At 42.0% G+C, this 14,976-nt stretch overlaps 1 protein-coding gene and 1 non-coding gene across 8 annotated transcripts in view; both read left to right on the top strand.

Moving 5' to 3' along the window:
• The window catches only part of Gpm6b (glycoprotein M6B), a 151,158-nt gene that overhangs the window by 120,709 nt on the left and 15,473 nt on the right, over nucleotides 1-14,976 (top strand). For all 7 annotated transcript variants that reach the window (XM_060374272.1, XM_060374270.1, XM_021655608.2 and 4 more), the window contains one exon: nucleotides 13,421-13,607. In XM_060374272.1, the coding sequence (XP_060230255.1) occupies nucleotides 13,421-13,607 (187 nt within the window). The remainder of the gene's footprint in view (nucleotides 1-13,420; nucleotides 13,608-14,976) is intronic.
• Nucleotides 3,505-3,690, top strand: LOC132650235 (U2 spliceosomal RNA). Its single transcript, XR_009588615.1, has one exon. It is a non-coding gene; the product is annotated as a U2 spliceosomal RNA (small nuclear RNA).

Genomic DNA, 14,976 nt, shown 5'->3' with positions numbered 1-14,976 from the left:
ACATGCATACACTGATGCAACAAAATATCGGATAAAAGCTGTGTAAGGAAGGCTTATGGTTTGAAGGTACAGACCAGTGGTTCTCAACCTATGGGTCTTAGCCCCTCTGGGGGTGGGCTCAAATGACCCTTTCACAGGGGTCACCTGAGACCATCAGAAAATACAGATATTTACATTACAATTCACAACAGTATCAAAACTATAGTTACGATGTAGCAATGAAAATAATTTTATGGTTGGGGTTCAGCACAACACTAAGAATTCAAGGGTCACAGCATTAGGAAGGTTGAGAACCACTGGTAGACTATTGTGGTGAAGAAGTCATGGTGGCATGGGCATCACGTAGCTGGTTACAGTGAATCCACAGTCAAGGATCAGAGAGAGATTAAAGCAGGTATTTGTATGCGTTTTCTTTCCTATTCAATCCAGGACCCTAGCTCACAGGATGGTGCCACCCACATGTAGGGTAGACCTTTCCACCTCAGCCAGCCCAATCCAGACACTCCCTCACAGACTTGCCAAGAGGTGTGCCTCCTAGATGATTTTCGATTTTGTCAAATTGAAAGTCAGGATTAATCATCACCCTACATCTATTTCAAGGGTTTAAATCCTGGCTTTCTTGTGTTCTAAGTATGATGATGATGTGTCTGTCATGCCCAGAGACCACCAAGTCCTCTTTATTCCCTTCTTTGTTGCTCCCTCCCCCAAACAACCTCTGCTTTGCCTTCTCCCTGGATTTCTGTGCTTTTTCTAGAATGGCCTTATGAAGATGGCTTCACATAAGTTCTTGCCCTTTCTCATTTTCCATTTCTATGAACTGTCATGTGACATTGGTTACTTAATAATAGCTCTGTGGCTTTGTCTGATATTCATCTTTCCTGCTTCCCTTGAAGACACCCTGTCCCCTTTGAGTAAAACTCAGAAATGCTGGTTCTGCCTCCGCCCACAGCTGAAGACTGTAGCTTGCACCCACTCGGGTCCAGCCTACATACCAGTGCCAGATGAATCTCACAAGCACATCTCCAATCACGTCACTCGCCTGCACACAAACCTGCCCCCTCTCCTGCTTGCAAATGAAGCAGAGAGGCTCAAGATGGTTTGATTGCCTCCTACACTGGAGGAGGGCCCACCTGCCTTTCTTTTCCAACTTCTCCTAACATTGCCCTGGTGTCCTTGAGAAACTCAGCTAAACCTTGGCCCCCCCATGCCACATAGATTTAGCCTTCTTTCCCCAGTGCCTATCATGGGAACATGTGTGCTCTCCAAAGCCTATCTACACTCAGTTCATCCACGGACTTTTTCTGTCAGTATCTCACACTAACCAAGGGCATCTGTCCTACCTCACTCCCCATATTCCTATGTTGCCTCTCTTCTTATTCTAATTAAAAGCTATGTACTTGTATGCTGCTCACTTACCACCTCACAAAGATCAGTGTTGGGAAAGGAGCACCTACAAGCCCTGGCACAATGTCTCACACATAGCAGCAAATCAGGAGACTCATAAACAGGTCCAGGAAAGCAAAGATGCTGAATGTCAGTAGGCCTCTGACTCACTTCTTACAGATCTCCCTGCTCTGAAAATCAGTGTTATTTGGACTTAGAGGTAGCTTTCCCTACTTGGTGTCAGCCTCTGTGATCTCCTGCTCCCCCACTTTACCAGGCAAAGTGTTGAGCATGATCTTTAGGAAAGCTAAAGCCAGCCCCAGAGAAAGCAAAAGAAGGGGCTAACAAGTGTCTTTAATTTCTTTTTTTTTTTATTCCCAGACATGTAAATGTTTAACTTTTATATAGTCACCTAGCTTTCATTACTCATATAGCATACAAATGTTGGAGGTTAATCTCTCTTAGATTTTCATGGTATGTCACAGAAATGAAAGTTCCTCATTAAATAGATTTTAGGGCAAGCTTTTAGAAGGGACTTCTGAGAAATGACTCCTTTTATGACATTAGAAATTGTCTCAGCATTCATATCATTACATAATTGAACATCCATGTCTAGAGTCAAAAGAAATGGGAGGTGAGTTACTGTATAAGTGACTGTGCTTAACTCTTTAAGGGAAGCCCCTTGCCATGAATTGACTTCATAATACCTTATAGTGCTCTAAATCGGTGATTCTCAGACTTTGGGATGTTAGCTCCCTTTGTACTCTTAAAATTAGAGACTTCCTCCAAAGTAAAAGCTTTTAATGATATTGGTTATATGTATAAATATTTATATAAGAAATTATAATTAATATTAAACTTTTGGTTTTGGCACATGAGACCCAACAGGCTCCCTTCTGCATGCTAGGCAAGTGTTCTGCCACTAAGCTATAGCCTCAGTTCAACTTACCTATTACAATAATAAACCCATCCTTTGTCATCCAAAATAACATCTTCAAAAGAGGAATATTTTCCAAATCAAAATAATACTTTATTGAGAAGAGTAAACACTGTTTGCTATTTTTTTAAAAGCTTCATAATATGGGACTCAATGTGAGGCAGCAGGATTTGGCCTCTGAATTCATTCAGTGGTATCTTGGCTTGCCTTACTTTAGTTGAGATCTATGAAGAAAATTCCATCTCTTACAGGTTCCAATGGCTTTTTAAAATAATTGTAGAATTAGAAATTCTTTTCTGCTACTGACATGATTCAGCAATTGGTGGTTTCATTTTTTTAAATATATTTTATTATACTTTATGGGGGGAGCATTCAGAAGACCACTTACAAAAGTCATTTCTCTCCTTATACTCTGGGTCCCAGGGATGGAACTCAGGTCATCAAGCTTGGCTGCAAGCACAAACTTACCCACTGAGCCATCTTGCTGGTCCAAGTAGTGCTTTCTTAAAGACTGCTTGCAATGTGGAATCTGAGACCATACTGATGATCCTTTGGTCTCTGATCTATTAAAATCTATTTCTATAACCTGGATTTTTTTTTGACTGTTTATTTTTATTTTTATTTTTTTTTTCAATGCAGTTTATTCAGGAACATTGAACAATCCTCGGACCCCGGGGAAAGCCAGCCCACAGCTTAAATAGCCTCTGGGTAGCCAACCCAGGCGTGCCACGGGGGCAATGCAGATAGGTCCACCTACATGGAAGCAAGCCAGATCCTCGGCCAAATGTGGAGTTGTTCGTGACAGAGAGCACTCACCATCGGGAAGGTGGAAGGCGGAAACCAGCTCCATCTTTAAGGCACAGCATTCCGCAGCTCTCTACAGTTCCCCCTTTTTGTTTTAGACGCATCAGGCAAGAGTAGAGGTCTGATCTCTGATATTAGAAATAAATTGGGACTTTGTACAGATGTTCATTTAGGTGTCATCCACCCAAAGAGCATCAGACTCGTCCGATACCTTTTTCTCAGAGGCAGGACCTGGGGCATCAACCCGCATGCAACCAGACATGCTCTTCTCTGGGTCCAAAGCGGCTGACCCTGAGTGCAGTGCTTAGCCTCGCATCTTGAGCGTATCATTTTAGCTTTTTATGGTATCCAACCATGCTTGGGGAGAATGTCCTGCTTCAATCGCTTCTCGGCCTTTTGGCTAAGATCAAGTGTAGTATCTGTTCTTATCAGTTTAATATAACCTGGATTTTGATTGGCTCTTATATTCAGAAATGATTTTGTAAAGCTGCACACTGATTATTTGGAAAACGCTAGAAGTGTGCATGTGCGCCTATGGTTAAATTCCCAGTATTGACACATTTAATTAAACCACATGAAGTCCCGTGTCTTCCTAGAACTGCCAAGACTTCGTCAAGAAGTCTTCAGAGCTGGGGAAGCTGTCAATCTTACTGCGGCAGATACAAGTTTCACCAAGTTCATTGGCAACAGATACCATTTCAGTTGTTTTGAAATGACAAGCTGTTCACTTAGTTCATATGTGAGAAAATCTCTTCTAAATAGCTATGTCTGAGTAACTATAGCCTGTCAGAGCTTCTTTCTAGAAAACAACAACAACAAAAAAAAGTAGTGTTCCATGAGAAAAGATGCTAAGTGGGCTTTTAACACAACTGAACCAGAACTTTCCCAAAGGTTATGGCCATCCATTGGTGGGCTGTCCAAGCACTCTGCGCTTCCTCCAAATTCATTGCATAGAAAATTAAAAGATTCCGTCTCTAGGTTACGATTTAATCAAAGTCCTGTAGAGTAATATATGTGGTATTTTAAGTGAATAGACGTCTTCTTTGTAGTGAGGATGTTTTGACACGAAACCAGCTCTGCAGTTTTCTTTCTCTTGCTGGGATGCTTAGTGCGGAAGAATGTGCTTACTGCATGTTAGGGCTGCTGTCTGCTTTGTCCTACAGCATCAGCACTTTTACTGTGCAAATGTCAGTACAGTGGCAAAAGAAAATAACACCTCAGTGTTGTTATAGCAAGAGCTTGGACCTCTCAGGTCCCCTTAAAGGGCCTTAAATTCTCCGAGGGTTGATCCAATCTCCTTTCAAAAACCCTACATTCTACCTTTCTGGCTTAGAGTGGGACTGGCAGACTTACACCATAGAATCTTCTGGGAGCTGGTAAGATAAAACAACAACTTGGTCCTCTCCATGGGATTAAACAGACTGAGGTTGTGTGTGTGTGTGTGTGTGTGTGTGTGTGTGTGTGTGTGTGTGTGTAAAAAAAGGCCTTTTCTTTCAGCCTAGAACTTTCCTAGTAGGATATACTGGCTGGCTAGCAAGTCCCAAGGATCTGCCTAGCTCAACCTCCCCAAGACTGAAATTATAAAATCCCTGACTCACATTTTTACATGGGTTCTGAGGATCTCACTCTAGTTCTGATGGTTGAGCAGCAAGCACTTTCCTGACTGAGCACTCTAGCCTCTAGACAGGGCATGGTAAAGTATGTGAGCTACTATTCTCCAGTGGAGCCCTGAAGGCTTTTCCTGCACAGGGTCTAATGGAATTTTCTGTGGCCTGCCACTCATGTCTGCCTCAGGAACTGACTATAGTCCTACATTATATGGAAATGAATGTGGGTGGCCATCTGCTAAGAAAGTTTTATTTACAGATGCACAAGTTTGAATTTCATATACTTTCCATATGCCACAAAATATTTTTGAGCCTGCCCCATTTAGACAAGACTGAGCTCACTTAAGAGTGGTATAAACACAGAATAAAGAAATGCCCCAAGCTGGCCTTGAACTTATGAAAAAAAAAAAATATCCTCTGTAGCTATAAGGAGAGAAAGCTGAATTTGATCCATGGTCCAGTTGTTGACCAGGATTCTCTATTTTTAAATTTTTCTATTTGATCCTCCATTGAAATCACCAGGAAAGCTTAAAGGCTTGAATAATAAACTCTCTAGTTTCTGAATAGTACCTACTTATCAACTGAAAAATCCCAATCTAATTGATTCAGGTCAGTGGAGCTTAGATATCAGGGTTTCCATATATTTTTAATGTGATAGAAAGAGTGAGACCTTCTGTTCTGGCATGATTTTTTATGTAAATTTTATCTTAAGCAGTTCTTTTAAAAATATTAGAATTGGGGGGTTAAAGAGATGGCTCTGCAATTAAGATCATGTGCTGATCTTTTATAGGACCCTAGTCCAGTTCCTAAGCACACACATCAGACAGCCTACAACCACCCATAACTCCAGCTCCAGGGACCAGACACGTCTAGTCTCCAGGGGCAACTATACCCACATGCACAAACCCACACATACAGATAAAAAAAAAATTAGCTGGCAACAAAACCAAATTCTAAGACGAAGGTTGAACACTAACTTCAGAGCAAGGTTCTTCATCCTTAGCATCAAATGTAAGCACCACCCTCTAAATATCCTTGACCCCAAATTATCTCCAGGCATTGTCCAGTGTCTTCTGAGGAGCCAGTTGGCCCCTGATTGAGAGCCACTGGTCTAAATAATATGTGAGTTTTTGTTTATGGTATCTCAGGAATTCTCCTCTTGGACTAAACTGACATTTGGGACTTGCTAAGTCTTTGTTGTGAGATGCTATCTTGCACACTGTAGGATATTTACAACGCCCCTGGCCTGTACCCACTAGTTGCCAGTAGCATCCCTTACCTCAGCTGTGACACCCGAAAATATCAATAAACTTTGCCAGATGCCCTCATGGAACGAAATCATCTGTTCTTGAGAATGCTACTTAGCATCCCAGAGACTTGTGTGCATGTCGTTTTATTTGGCTTCTCATAAGTAGGATTCTAGCTGCTTCCATGTCCCTGTAGCTGGTGTTCTGAACGCTGCAAAAGCTTCTTTCCTTTTTAATTTTGTAGCTTGCTAAAAGGATAAGACATGCCCTGGGTAGAGGGGAGTATACTGTATGCATGTGTGTGACATTCATTCCCTGGGGAAGAATCTAAGCCCTTGTTCCCGCTGGCCCTCCTTCTGAGCCAGCATTAAATCTGAAGCCAAGATCACGGATGACTTGGGCAAATTACTTGGCCATTATGAACTCACAGCCATGGCAACGGCCATCCGCAAGCCTGAGAACAAAAGGTATTTTATTCTGTTGTTCAGCACAAAAGGTTCTAGGGATGCCGGGGACAAAATGGCCATTGACAGTTAGAGGCATTGATGTGTACTTTTTTCTCCCTACTATGTGGTTTATATTTAAACTGTCTTAGGCTAATACACAGTGAAGCTTTTGTGTGAATCAAAACTAAAACTGTCTTTACACAGAGACAAGCTAAATGAAGGCTTAAGATATTAGCTCAAAAGAGGTTTGGGAGTTTGGTGAGTGAGACTGAGAATTACTAGTAAAAATATGTTTGAAACCCTGGCACTGATTTTCTGTTTCATTTTAATTTATGATAACAGTCATAAGAATAGAGGGCAAAAGTGTTTTTCTTGTTCCTCTGGTGTGTGGTAACCAATATTACGATTGCTGGCTTGAAGCTTAGGAAAACTCAAGTCTGAGGGTTTACAAGTATATTGAAGCAAAGCATTACTCTTTCCTTAACAAGCCTTGGATTTTAGCAACCCGGGACTGTGCTGATATGGAGTGCTACCCCCATACTTAAAAATGTCACTCATCTGGGACTTCCTACCCTGGAGCTATCCTGAATCTGAGACCACTACCTTTGCAAGTACATACACTCCTGACACCTTGGGGGGGGGGGTTGATGAAGGGATACATATAAGTCATCTTTCTCCAGCGGCCCCACATCAGGTCAAAAAGTACTTTTTATGTGAGAAGTGCTGAGGTTATCGGGACTTCCTTGTCTCTGAGAAAGCACTGTAGTTTGCAGTCTTTCAAGACAGCTGAACAATTTAGAACATTTTGTTTTTCTTCCTTGTAGACCCCAAACTAGCCATTTGGTTTGCAAGTGACTAGAATATTGTAGCTGAATCCTAGAGGACCTCCATTTTTTTAAGGGCATAAAATGCCAAGTATCTTGTGAAAGCAGGCATTGCATGTGAACTCAAGATGCCACACATCTAAGCCTAGGAAGATGGAACCGCTAACTAGAGTGGCTTCTTCAACCTGTGCGTATTACTCTGGGATGGTGGTATTTGCTATGCTCAGCTGGTTGCTAGAGATTGTACACAGATTCTGCATAGCTGGACAGCTCACACACTCCCTACTTCTCAAAGCTGCAGCTGGCTCCTCCCAGAACCACCCTGTGCAAGGTACTTCCAAATCACACCTGTTTTCTCCCTCTCCCTCTCCCACCCTCTCTTCCTTTTTCTCTCCTTTCTGAGGGAAACAGAGTGCAGCCTGGACTGGCTTTGAACACACTCCTTCTACCTCAGCCTCCTGAGTATTGGAATTAGAGATATCTACATCCAGGTCCAGCTCATATTTTTTTTTAAGTTTTATGGTTTTTTTAAGATTTATTTATTTACTATGTATACAGTGTTCTGTCTGCATGTACACCTGAATGTCAGAAGAGGGCACCAGATTACATTATAGATCTTTGTGAGCCACCATGTGGTTGCTGGGAATTGAACTTGTGACTCTGGAAGAGCAGCCAGTGCTCTTAACCTCTGAGCCATCTCTCCAGCCCCTCATATCTCTTTTTGATCCCTGGAAATTTTTGTTGCTGTCCCTAGAAGTTGTTTGCTTCAGGTTTAGCTTTCTTGAGCTGCAAACCTATGTTTCCTCTCATCAGCCAGCATCTTCTTATACAGCCTCCATCTGTTCCTCTGCTTTAAAATGTCTAATGGTGGCTTTGCATAATTCTGAAGATGTATTTGTTGACACAGAAAAACAGTTGTTACCTCAAAATGATAGTCCATTCTAGAGCCAAATACGAGTGACCATATCCCCGGAACACAAATTCAGACCACTAAGTACCATGTTCCAACATGGCAGTGGTTTTGGTTAATTTTTTATAGTAACAGAATAAGGAAAGTCATAAACCAAAGTATATTTTTAAAATACATAAGTGAGAACATCAGCTGCACAGATTGCAGAAAGCAAGGAAATCTATGCTGCAGACTAGAAAAGCCATCTGATGTCATTCTTAGCCCTTTGGGCTGGTAAAGGCTACAGTCTATTTGTATATTCCAAAAGGATTCACCTAGTAGGTCATAAAGATGGGCGTTATGTCAAACACAGAGGTGAGCAATGATTGTTAAGAGGGCTAAAGACAGACCAAACTTATTTGGCTCAGGACCTGCAGCATTTCAGCTCTTCACAATCGGGGAAATTCTAATCAGACAGTCAGTAGAATATTTTTTTCACCAGCAGGTGACAGGGTGACGGGGATGTACTGAGATAAGGTCTCTCTGTAACCTCTGACTGTCCTGGAAGTCACTCTGTAGACCAGGCTGGCCTTGAACTCACAGAGATCCACCTGCCTCTGCCTTCCAAGTGCTGCAATTAAAGGTGTGCACCTCCACACCCAGGAGGAATCTAACATATTCCAGAATTAGTAAAGTGACTTGAGAGACCCTACATGAGTGAACACCTACAGACCTTTCTGCTTCACCATGCCATCCTCTCACTGAACTGTTTCTGGCTTCTTCTACCCTTCAGGTGGCCTTGGAATGTACCCTGTTCTCTCCGACCACAGATTTTTCATGCATGTTCTTCTCGCTTCCTGGCTCACCCTTCCTCTCCAACCTTTACTCCCTTTGCCTACCTAATCAATTCACCCTTCCTAGTTACTTCCTGATCCTGAGTTGCCCTCCTACCATTCATTCTCCTCACCCTTTTGAATTTAAAATAGTTTAATGGCTCCCCTCATCTTCCATAAACTGCAAACTTCAACAGAGTATAGATCACACTTATCTTAGCTCATCATTGGGTCCTTGGTACCTAGCATAGGACATCAAAGACACTCAGTGGACACTGTCTACTCTCTGAAAGGCATAGAATGGCTGGCCATTCTTACTTTGACCCATTATCCAACCCCAAGGCAGCTCCAATAAATAAGACTGTCTTCTGAAAGCCCCCAACACTTGTAATAATGGTTAAGGGAAGGGACTTCTTCTTTAATTTGAATAAGGGCCAAGCTGTGCTTTCACATAGACCTGCCCATCATAACTGCTTTTTAAGTATGATTTAGTGGTTATATCATTACCAAGGAAAGTTATTCATAGACTGTTGTCTATTATCTTTATATGTATATTGTTTCATATACTCTGTCCAGTTTTGTTTTGTTTCAGGCAGGAAGTTACATTTGGTCTTTGCTCCTTCTCCATCTTGGCCAAAAGCAAGAACTGCTTTGCCGAGTTAGATTTCATTATAGTGGAGTTTGGCTTGTCTCAGAAGAAAGCAGTTGGAACTGGCCAAGTAAGGAACTTGTATCAAGGTGGTTGATCTTAAAGTAGCACTTATATGAGTGTTTAGGGCTTCTACAGTGACATAGATATGGTGGAGAGCAATCTATTTGTAGGCAGCTGAATATCCACTACACATAGAATTTTAGCTCTTTGGATAACTGGCTCAAAAAGCTAGAATAAACTCAGGTCCACCTGGTAGTAGTATTTCTTAATCAGTTTTTTTCCCATGCTACCTATCTCAAGTTTCAAGTCATATTATTATAGGGCCTGTAAAAGCTGTGTGTGTGTGTGTCTGTGCATGTGTGTGCGTCTGTGTGTGTAACAAAGATGACCAGTGTTTGGTTTCAATTTTGGAGGAGTCACAGTTCCCAGCCACAAATGAAGCTGAAAATGATGTGGTTATGATTTCCCCCAAGTTCTTGCATCCCTGGTTTCCCCTGTTGTTACCAGACTAGATCCACAGCACTTGGTATATGGTGCCTGTGAGTAAGAAATTGGAGAGAAACATTAGTCTTGCTCCAGTGTTGAATTTGGGACTGAATAGCATTGTTCTTTTAACCCCACTTGTGTTTTTGAGCCTGGGAGCAGCTGTGATAGTTCCTTTGAAAAGAAGAATTCTCTAACCCTCTGGATAAAAGGGCCTTTCAAAGCAGCCCCTGTGGATTTGGAAGGATGTGTTCCATTGTTAAGGGATGAATGAATGTGCTATACTGTAACGTTTAACCCTAACTTCGAATTGCAAGGAAAGATATGGGTTGCTAAAAATACATATGAACCCAAAATGTCTTGAAATGAATGAGCACTTTATCAGGTTCTATATCATGGTCATCTCATCAGTGAGGAATTGCTTGCTTAAAGATGTACTATGCCTTTCTGCACAAAGCCTTCCTGCCCCATCTCCAGTATGAATTACAGTCCTTTCTGGCACTCCCTTTTTCTTTCTTCTCTGATTTCCTCCATTGGTCCTCTGATGGTCTGTACCCTGACCCTCATCATGCTGCCAGGTATGCCTAACCCATAGCCTATAGGTATCATGCACCACTGGGTAGCTATGGATGTGGTTCAACACAAAGTAATAAAGTTACTAAAAATATGTTTTATTTTTCCTTTTGGTTTTTCAAGACAGGCTTTCTCTGTGTAGCCTTGGCTGTCCTGGACTCACTTTGTAGACCAGGCTGGCCTCAAACTCACAGAGATCTGCCTGCTTCTGCCTCCCTGAGTACTGGGATTACAGGTGTGCACCACCACACTGGGCTAAATATGGGTCTTTTTAAATTTTTATTTTGTGATTCAATTGTGAAGTTCTTGAACGTGAGCTTTGTAAATGACAGTGTTGTGATGCAGTGTTAATGTGCCTGAGCAAAGTCTGGTCTTTGATACAGCATCAGACTGATTTTGAAGGTGAAAGTGTCTTGTTTCAGATGTGTGTCCCTGAGGCTAACTAAGCACAATGCTTGGCACAGTCTGCCTTCAAAAGCACCTAATGAATGAAATCCCAGGTGATTTCATTGGGTTCAGTTAGAACCCAGCTCATATTACACACAAGCAAATAAATGGTAAGTCTGAATTTTGTGATAATGAAACATTGTTTATGTGCAACATCCATCATGGCAGCCACTACCTTCAGTGGCTACCCAGGGAAAATGGACAGTGCAACTGTGGAAATGAATTGGATTTTTGTTTTGTTTTGTTTTTACTTCCTCTTAAATAACTTAAATTTCAATAGCCACAGGTACTAGTGACAACTTGATCAGATAGCACAGTCCTGGAGCAGCTGTTTAATGAACAACAACAAGCATCCATCTTGTTCTTCATATTATCCCAGACACTGAGAACATGAGGTCACAAATGATACAGAACACACTTGTCTGTTTTTTCTTTATATAATGGGACAGATCAAGGCTAAGGATGTTGGTTTCTCTTAGTTAGGCAGCTGGAAAGAATTTGGACTTTAATTTCATTCCTTTCACTGGGTCCCCAGAAAACTGTGTGGCAAAATAAAATGGATCCCCAGAATCAACATTCACAAACCTCAAGTGTCCAAAGCTCTTTAAGAGATTAACTTGCTAATAAACATGCAACCATATTGTGCACTGATTCTATATTTTGATGTTTTGCACATCTGCTTCAATGAGTTAGACCTTTCCAAATACAGATGGTCATCATTTTGAAATAGAAGGACACACAGGCTCCTTCGGAAACCCTTATATTTTGTATTTTCCAATGAGCTAAAGAGTAATTTCGAGGAGCAAAGGGAATCCTGTCACTTACTGAGGTCTGCTGAAATGAATATTGCATTCACATGGGGTATTTGTCTGAGCAAAGTTCATCACTAGATTATTCTGTGAGGTTTGCAATCCCTGACTTCTATGAAGATCATTTGAAAGGAAGACTTTTCACTGGCTTGATGTGCTTACCCTGAGCTAATGAATTGCCTTTGATTGCTGTTAAACATGCTAATGCAGTTAAAGTTGGATTTTCCCTGACAGGCCATTTACTGAAGGGTCTGGATAATATAAACATGAATGGGAGATTAGGAGAGTGAAAGACAATATCCCCAGGGACAGCACTGCAATAACTGGAAGATAAATGTCACCTGGCTGTGGAGGTCAGGCAGGCCTTTATGGACATTTCAAGGAAAAGGTTCTTTAAAAAGTAGACAACGGGGCTGGATTAGTCATCTCAGTGGTTCAGAGTACTTCTTGCTGTTGCAAAGGGCCAGGGATCAATTCCAGCACCCACAAGGAGTAGCACCGTCTCCTCAGGCGTGAAGCATGTGAATGGTACACAGATATGCTTACATGCAGGCAAAACACTCACACACATAAAATAATAAAAAATAAATCATCTTTTAAAAAAAAAGTAGATAAAACTCTCATTTTCTCAGACCAAGTATGAAGTCTGGCCCTGTCTCCTTCATTTCACCTCATGGAGTCTCATTTTGTCCTTTTTTTCTCCCCTTTTCTGTTTCTTTTTCCCCTTCAACTGCTGGGTTTGGGTTCTGAGTCTGAACATGTAGCCTGTGTGTTAAGATAGAAGCTGGGGAGGAGGATGAAGAGGAGAAGGACCACGAATGAACTGCTTATGCTGCCCATGTTAGGGAGGGGCAATTTTTATTAAACCACTGGGGTAATTTCTGTTCTCATTTTGAAGCAAACTGAGGTCAGCCCACTTGGGTGGAGCATGTTGACTTGGTACTTCAGTACCTTAGGGACCCTTTCCAAAATGATCCCCTTTGCTATTTTTCCAAACCCGGCAACACTCTAATGACCACATTGGATTCTCCCAGTCTCTGAAGACATGAAGGGCTCTTTGAAACTGTAAAGGCTGGGTTTGGAGAAAGCCTGACTGTGGCTATTCTTCCTGAAGCCACAATGGCTCTGTAGTCCTCCTTTTTGCCTTTATCAATGGGATGGGCGTTCCTGATTGTGCTTCTCTGCCTCACAGTTAGTCAGTGAGGAAGCTCTCAAAGGAGGTTATATCTCATAACTGACGGTTGATGAGTGTGACACCCTACCTTTGGAGACTCTGAACAAAGTCAGCTACACTCCCATTTGAAGTGCCAGAGTCCTCACTCGTGGGATGTGAGACCATGGGAACTACCCCTGTGGTCTTTGGAATGTTGACATATTAACCATAGAGCTGAGAAGGGGGATAGAGCAGAAATGTATGTGCTCACGGTACTGTTCAGGAAAACGAGAAGGATTCCTGCCCATCATGCCTTTTCCTCCTTTAATCTAGGTTGCTTCGAATGCTGCATCAAGTGTCTGGGAGGAGTTCCCTATGCCTCCCTGGTGGCCACCATCCTATGCTTCTCTGGAGTCGCCTTGTTCTGTGGCTGTGGTCATGTGGCTCTTGCAGGCACTGTGGCAATTCTTGAGCAGCACTTCTCCACCAACACCAGTGACCATGCCTTGCTGAGCGAAGTGTGAGTATCTGCTTCCCTTGACAAGTGTATGTAAAATGCAACTACCTCACAATGTTTTCTGACAGACTATCTTATCCTTTTCTGACAGAAAATCAATACCTTTGATTAAAGCTTGCTAAATTCAGATAGAAAGAGTCCACAAGGGATGGGGATGTAGCTGGGTTGGTTACAGCGCTTGCCTTCCATGCAGAAAATGCTGAGCTCCATCCCTGGAATGGCAGAAACTGGGCATGCCTGCATTTCCAGCACATGGGAGATAGAAGAATGATCAAAATGTCCACAGGCATGGTCCTATTTAATTGTATACACACAACAAATTCTAAAGAATAATTTTTAAGATATATTTATTTATTATATATAGAGTGTTCTGCCTGCATGTATACCTCTGCCAGAAGAGGGCACCAGATTTCATTATAGATGGTTGTGAGCTACCATGTGGTTGCTGGGAATTGAACTCAGGACCTCTGGAAGAGCAAGCAGTGCTCTTAACCTCTGAGCTATCTTTCCAGCCCTCTAAAGAATAACTTGTAAAAGAAATATTAAAAGTTCAAAGTCAGCAAATTTGAGGCCAGTCTGGGATATCAGACCTTGTATCATGAAATAGAAAGAAAGTGGGGTTTTTTTTGTTGTTGTTTTGTTTTGTTTTTTTGTGGGGGGGAGGAGAAAAAGTAGCCCATTATACAACAAAAGAGAAAAGGCTAAGAATATGGTGGGTGCTTGAGGCCCAGGGTGGAATCTCAATTGGGCATGACCAGGTGTACATAGGTGTACAAGGTGTTAGATGTAGTGGACTGTAACACGGTGACAAACTGATGGACAATTTTCACTGTTCCCAAGTAATGAGGATACTCTCGTTTGCCCCTGGAATAGATCCTCTATGGAGGACCCACTCAAGCCTAAGTTGACAGGAGCAGTCCTTCCACATTAATTCTTCTGGCAGGAGAATTAAGCCCAGTGCACCTCGAGGCAGCAAAGAGGAAGATATGGAAACAGCTCCAGCCCTCTGTCTTCCTATTCTGGACTTATTCTCAGCAGAGGCTTAACAGTTCTCAAGCTTGATCTCATGACTGCAAACCCCACTGACATGTGTTTTTCCTTCAAGTAGCTTCCCTTCACTCAATTCCTTGATCCTTTTGGGTTTGTTTTCAGTGTATATAGGTTGTAATTGTGAAGAAACATCAATATCAGAGTGGAAAAGGCATAAATGAATGTGGAATTGTGATGAGATGGCTATTTGTTTGGTTGTTAAGGGTCTTGCTATGGCCCTGGCTTCCCTTGAACTTGAAGTGATTCTCCTGCTTCTGCCTTTCAAGTGCTTAAAATTACAGGTGTCAATTACCTTGCCTGACCAACAAACAAACAAACAAAC

The sequence above is a fragment of the Meriones unguiculatus genome, chromosome X, assembly GCF_030254825.1.
Source record: "Meriones unguiculatus strain TT.TT164.6M chromosome X, Bangor_MerUng_6.1, whole genome shotgun sequence".
In the NCBI taxonomy this organism is placed as follows: Eukaryota; Metazoa; Chordata; class Mammalia; order Rodentia; family Muridae; genus Meriones; species Meriones unguiculatus.
This window is presented reverse-complemented; position numbering and strand designations above follow the sequence as displayed.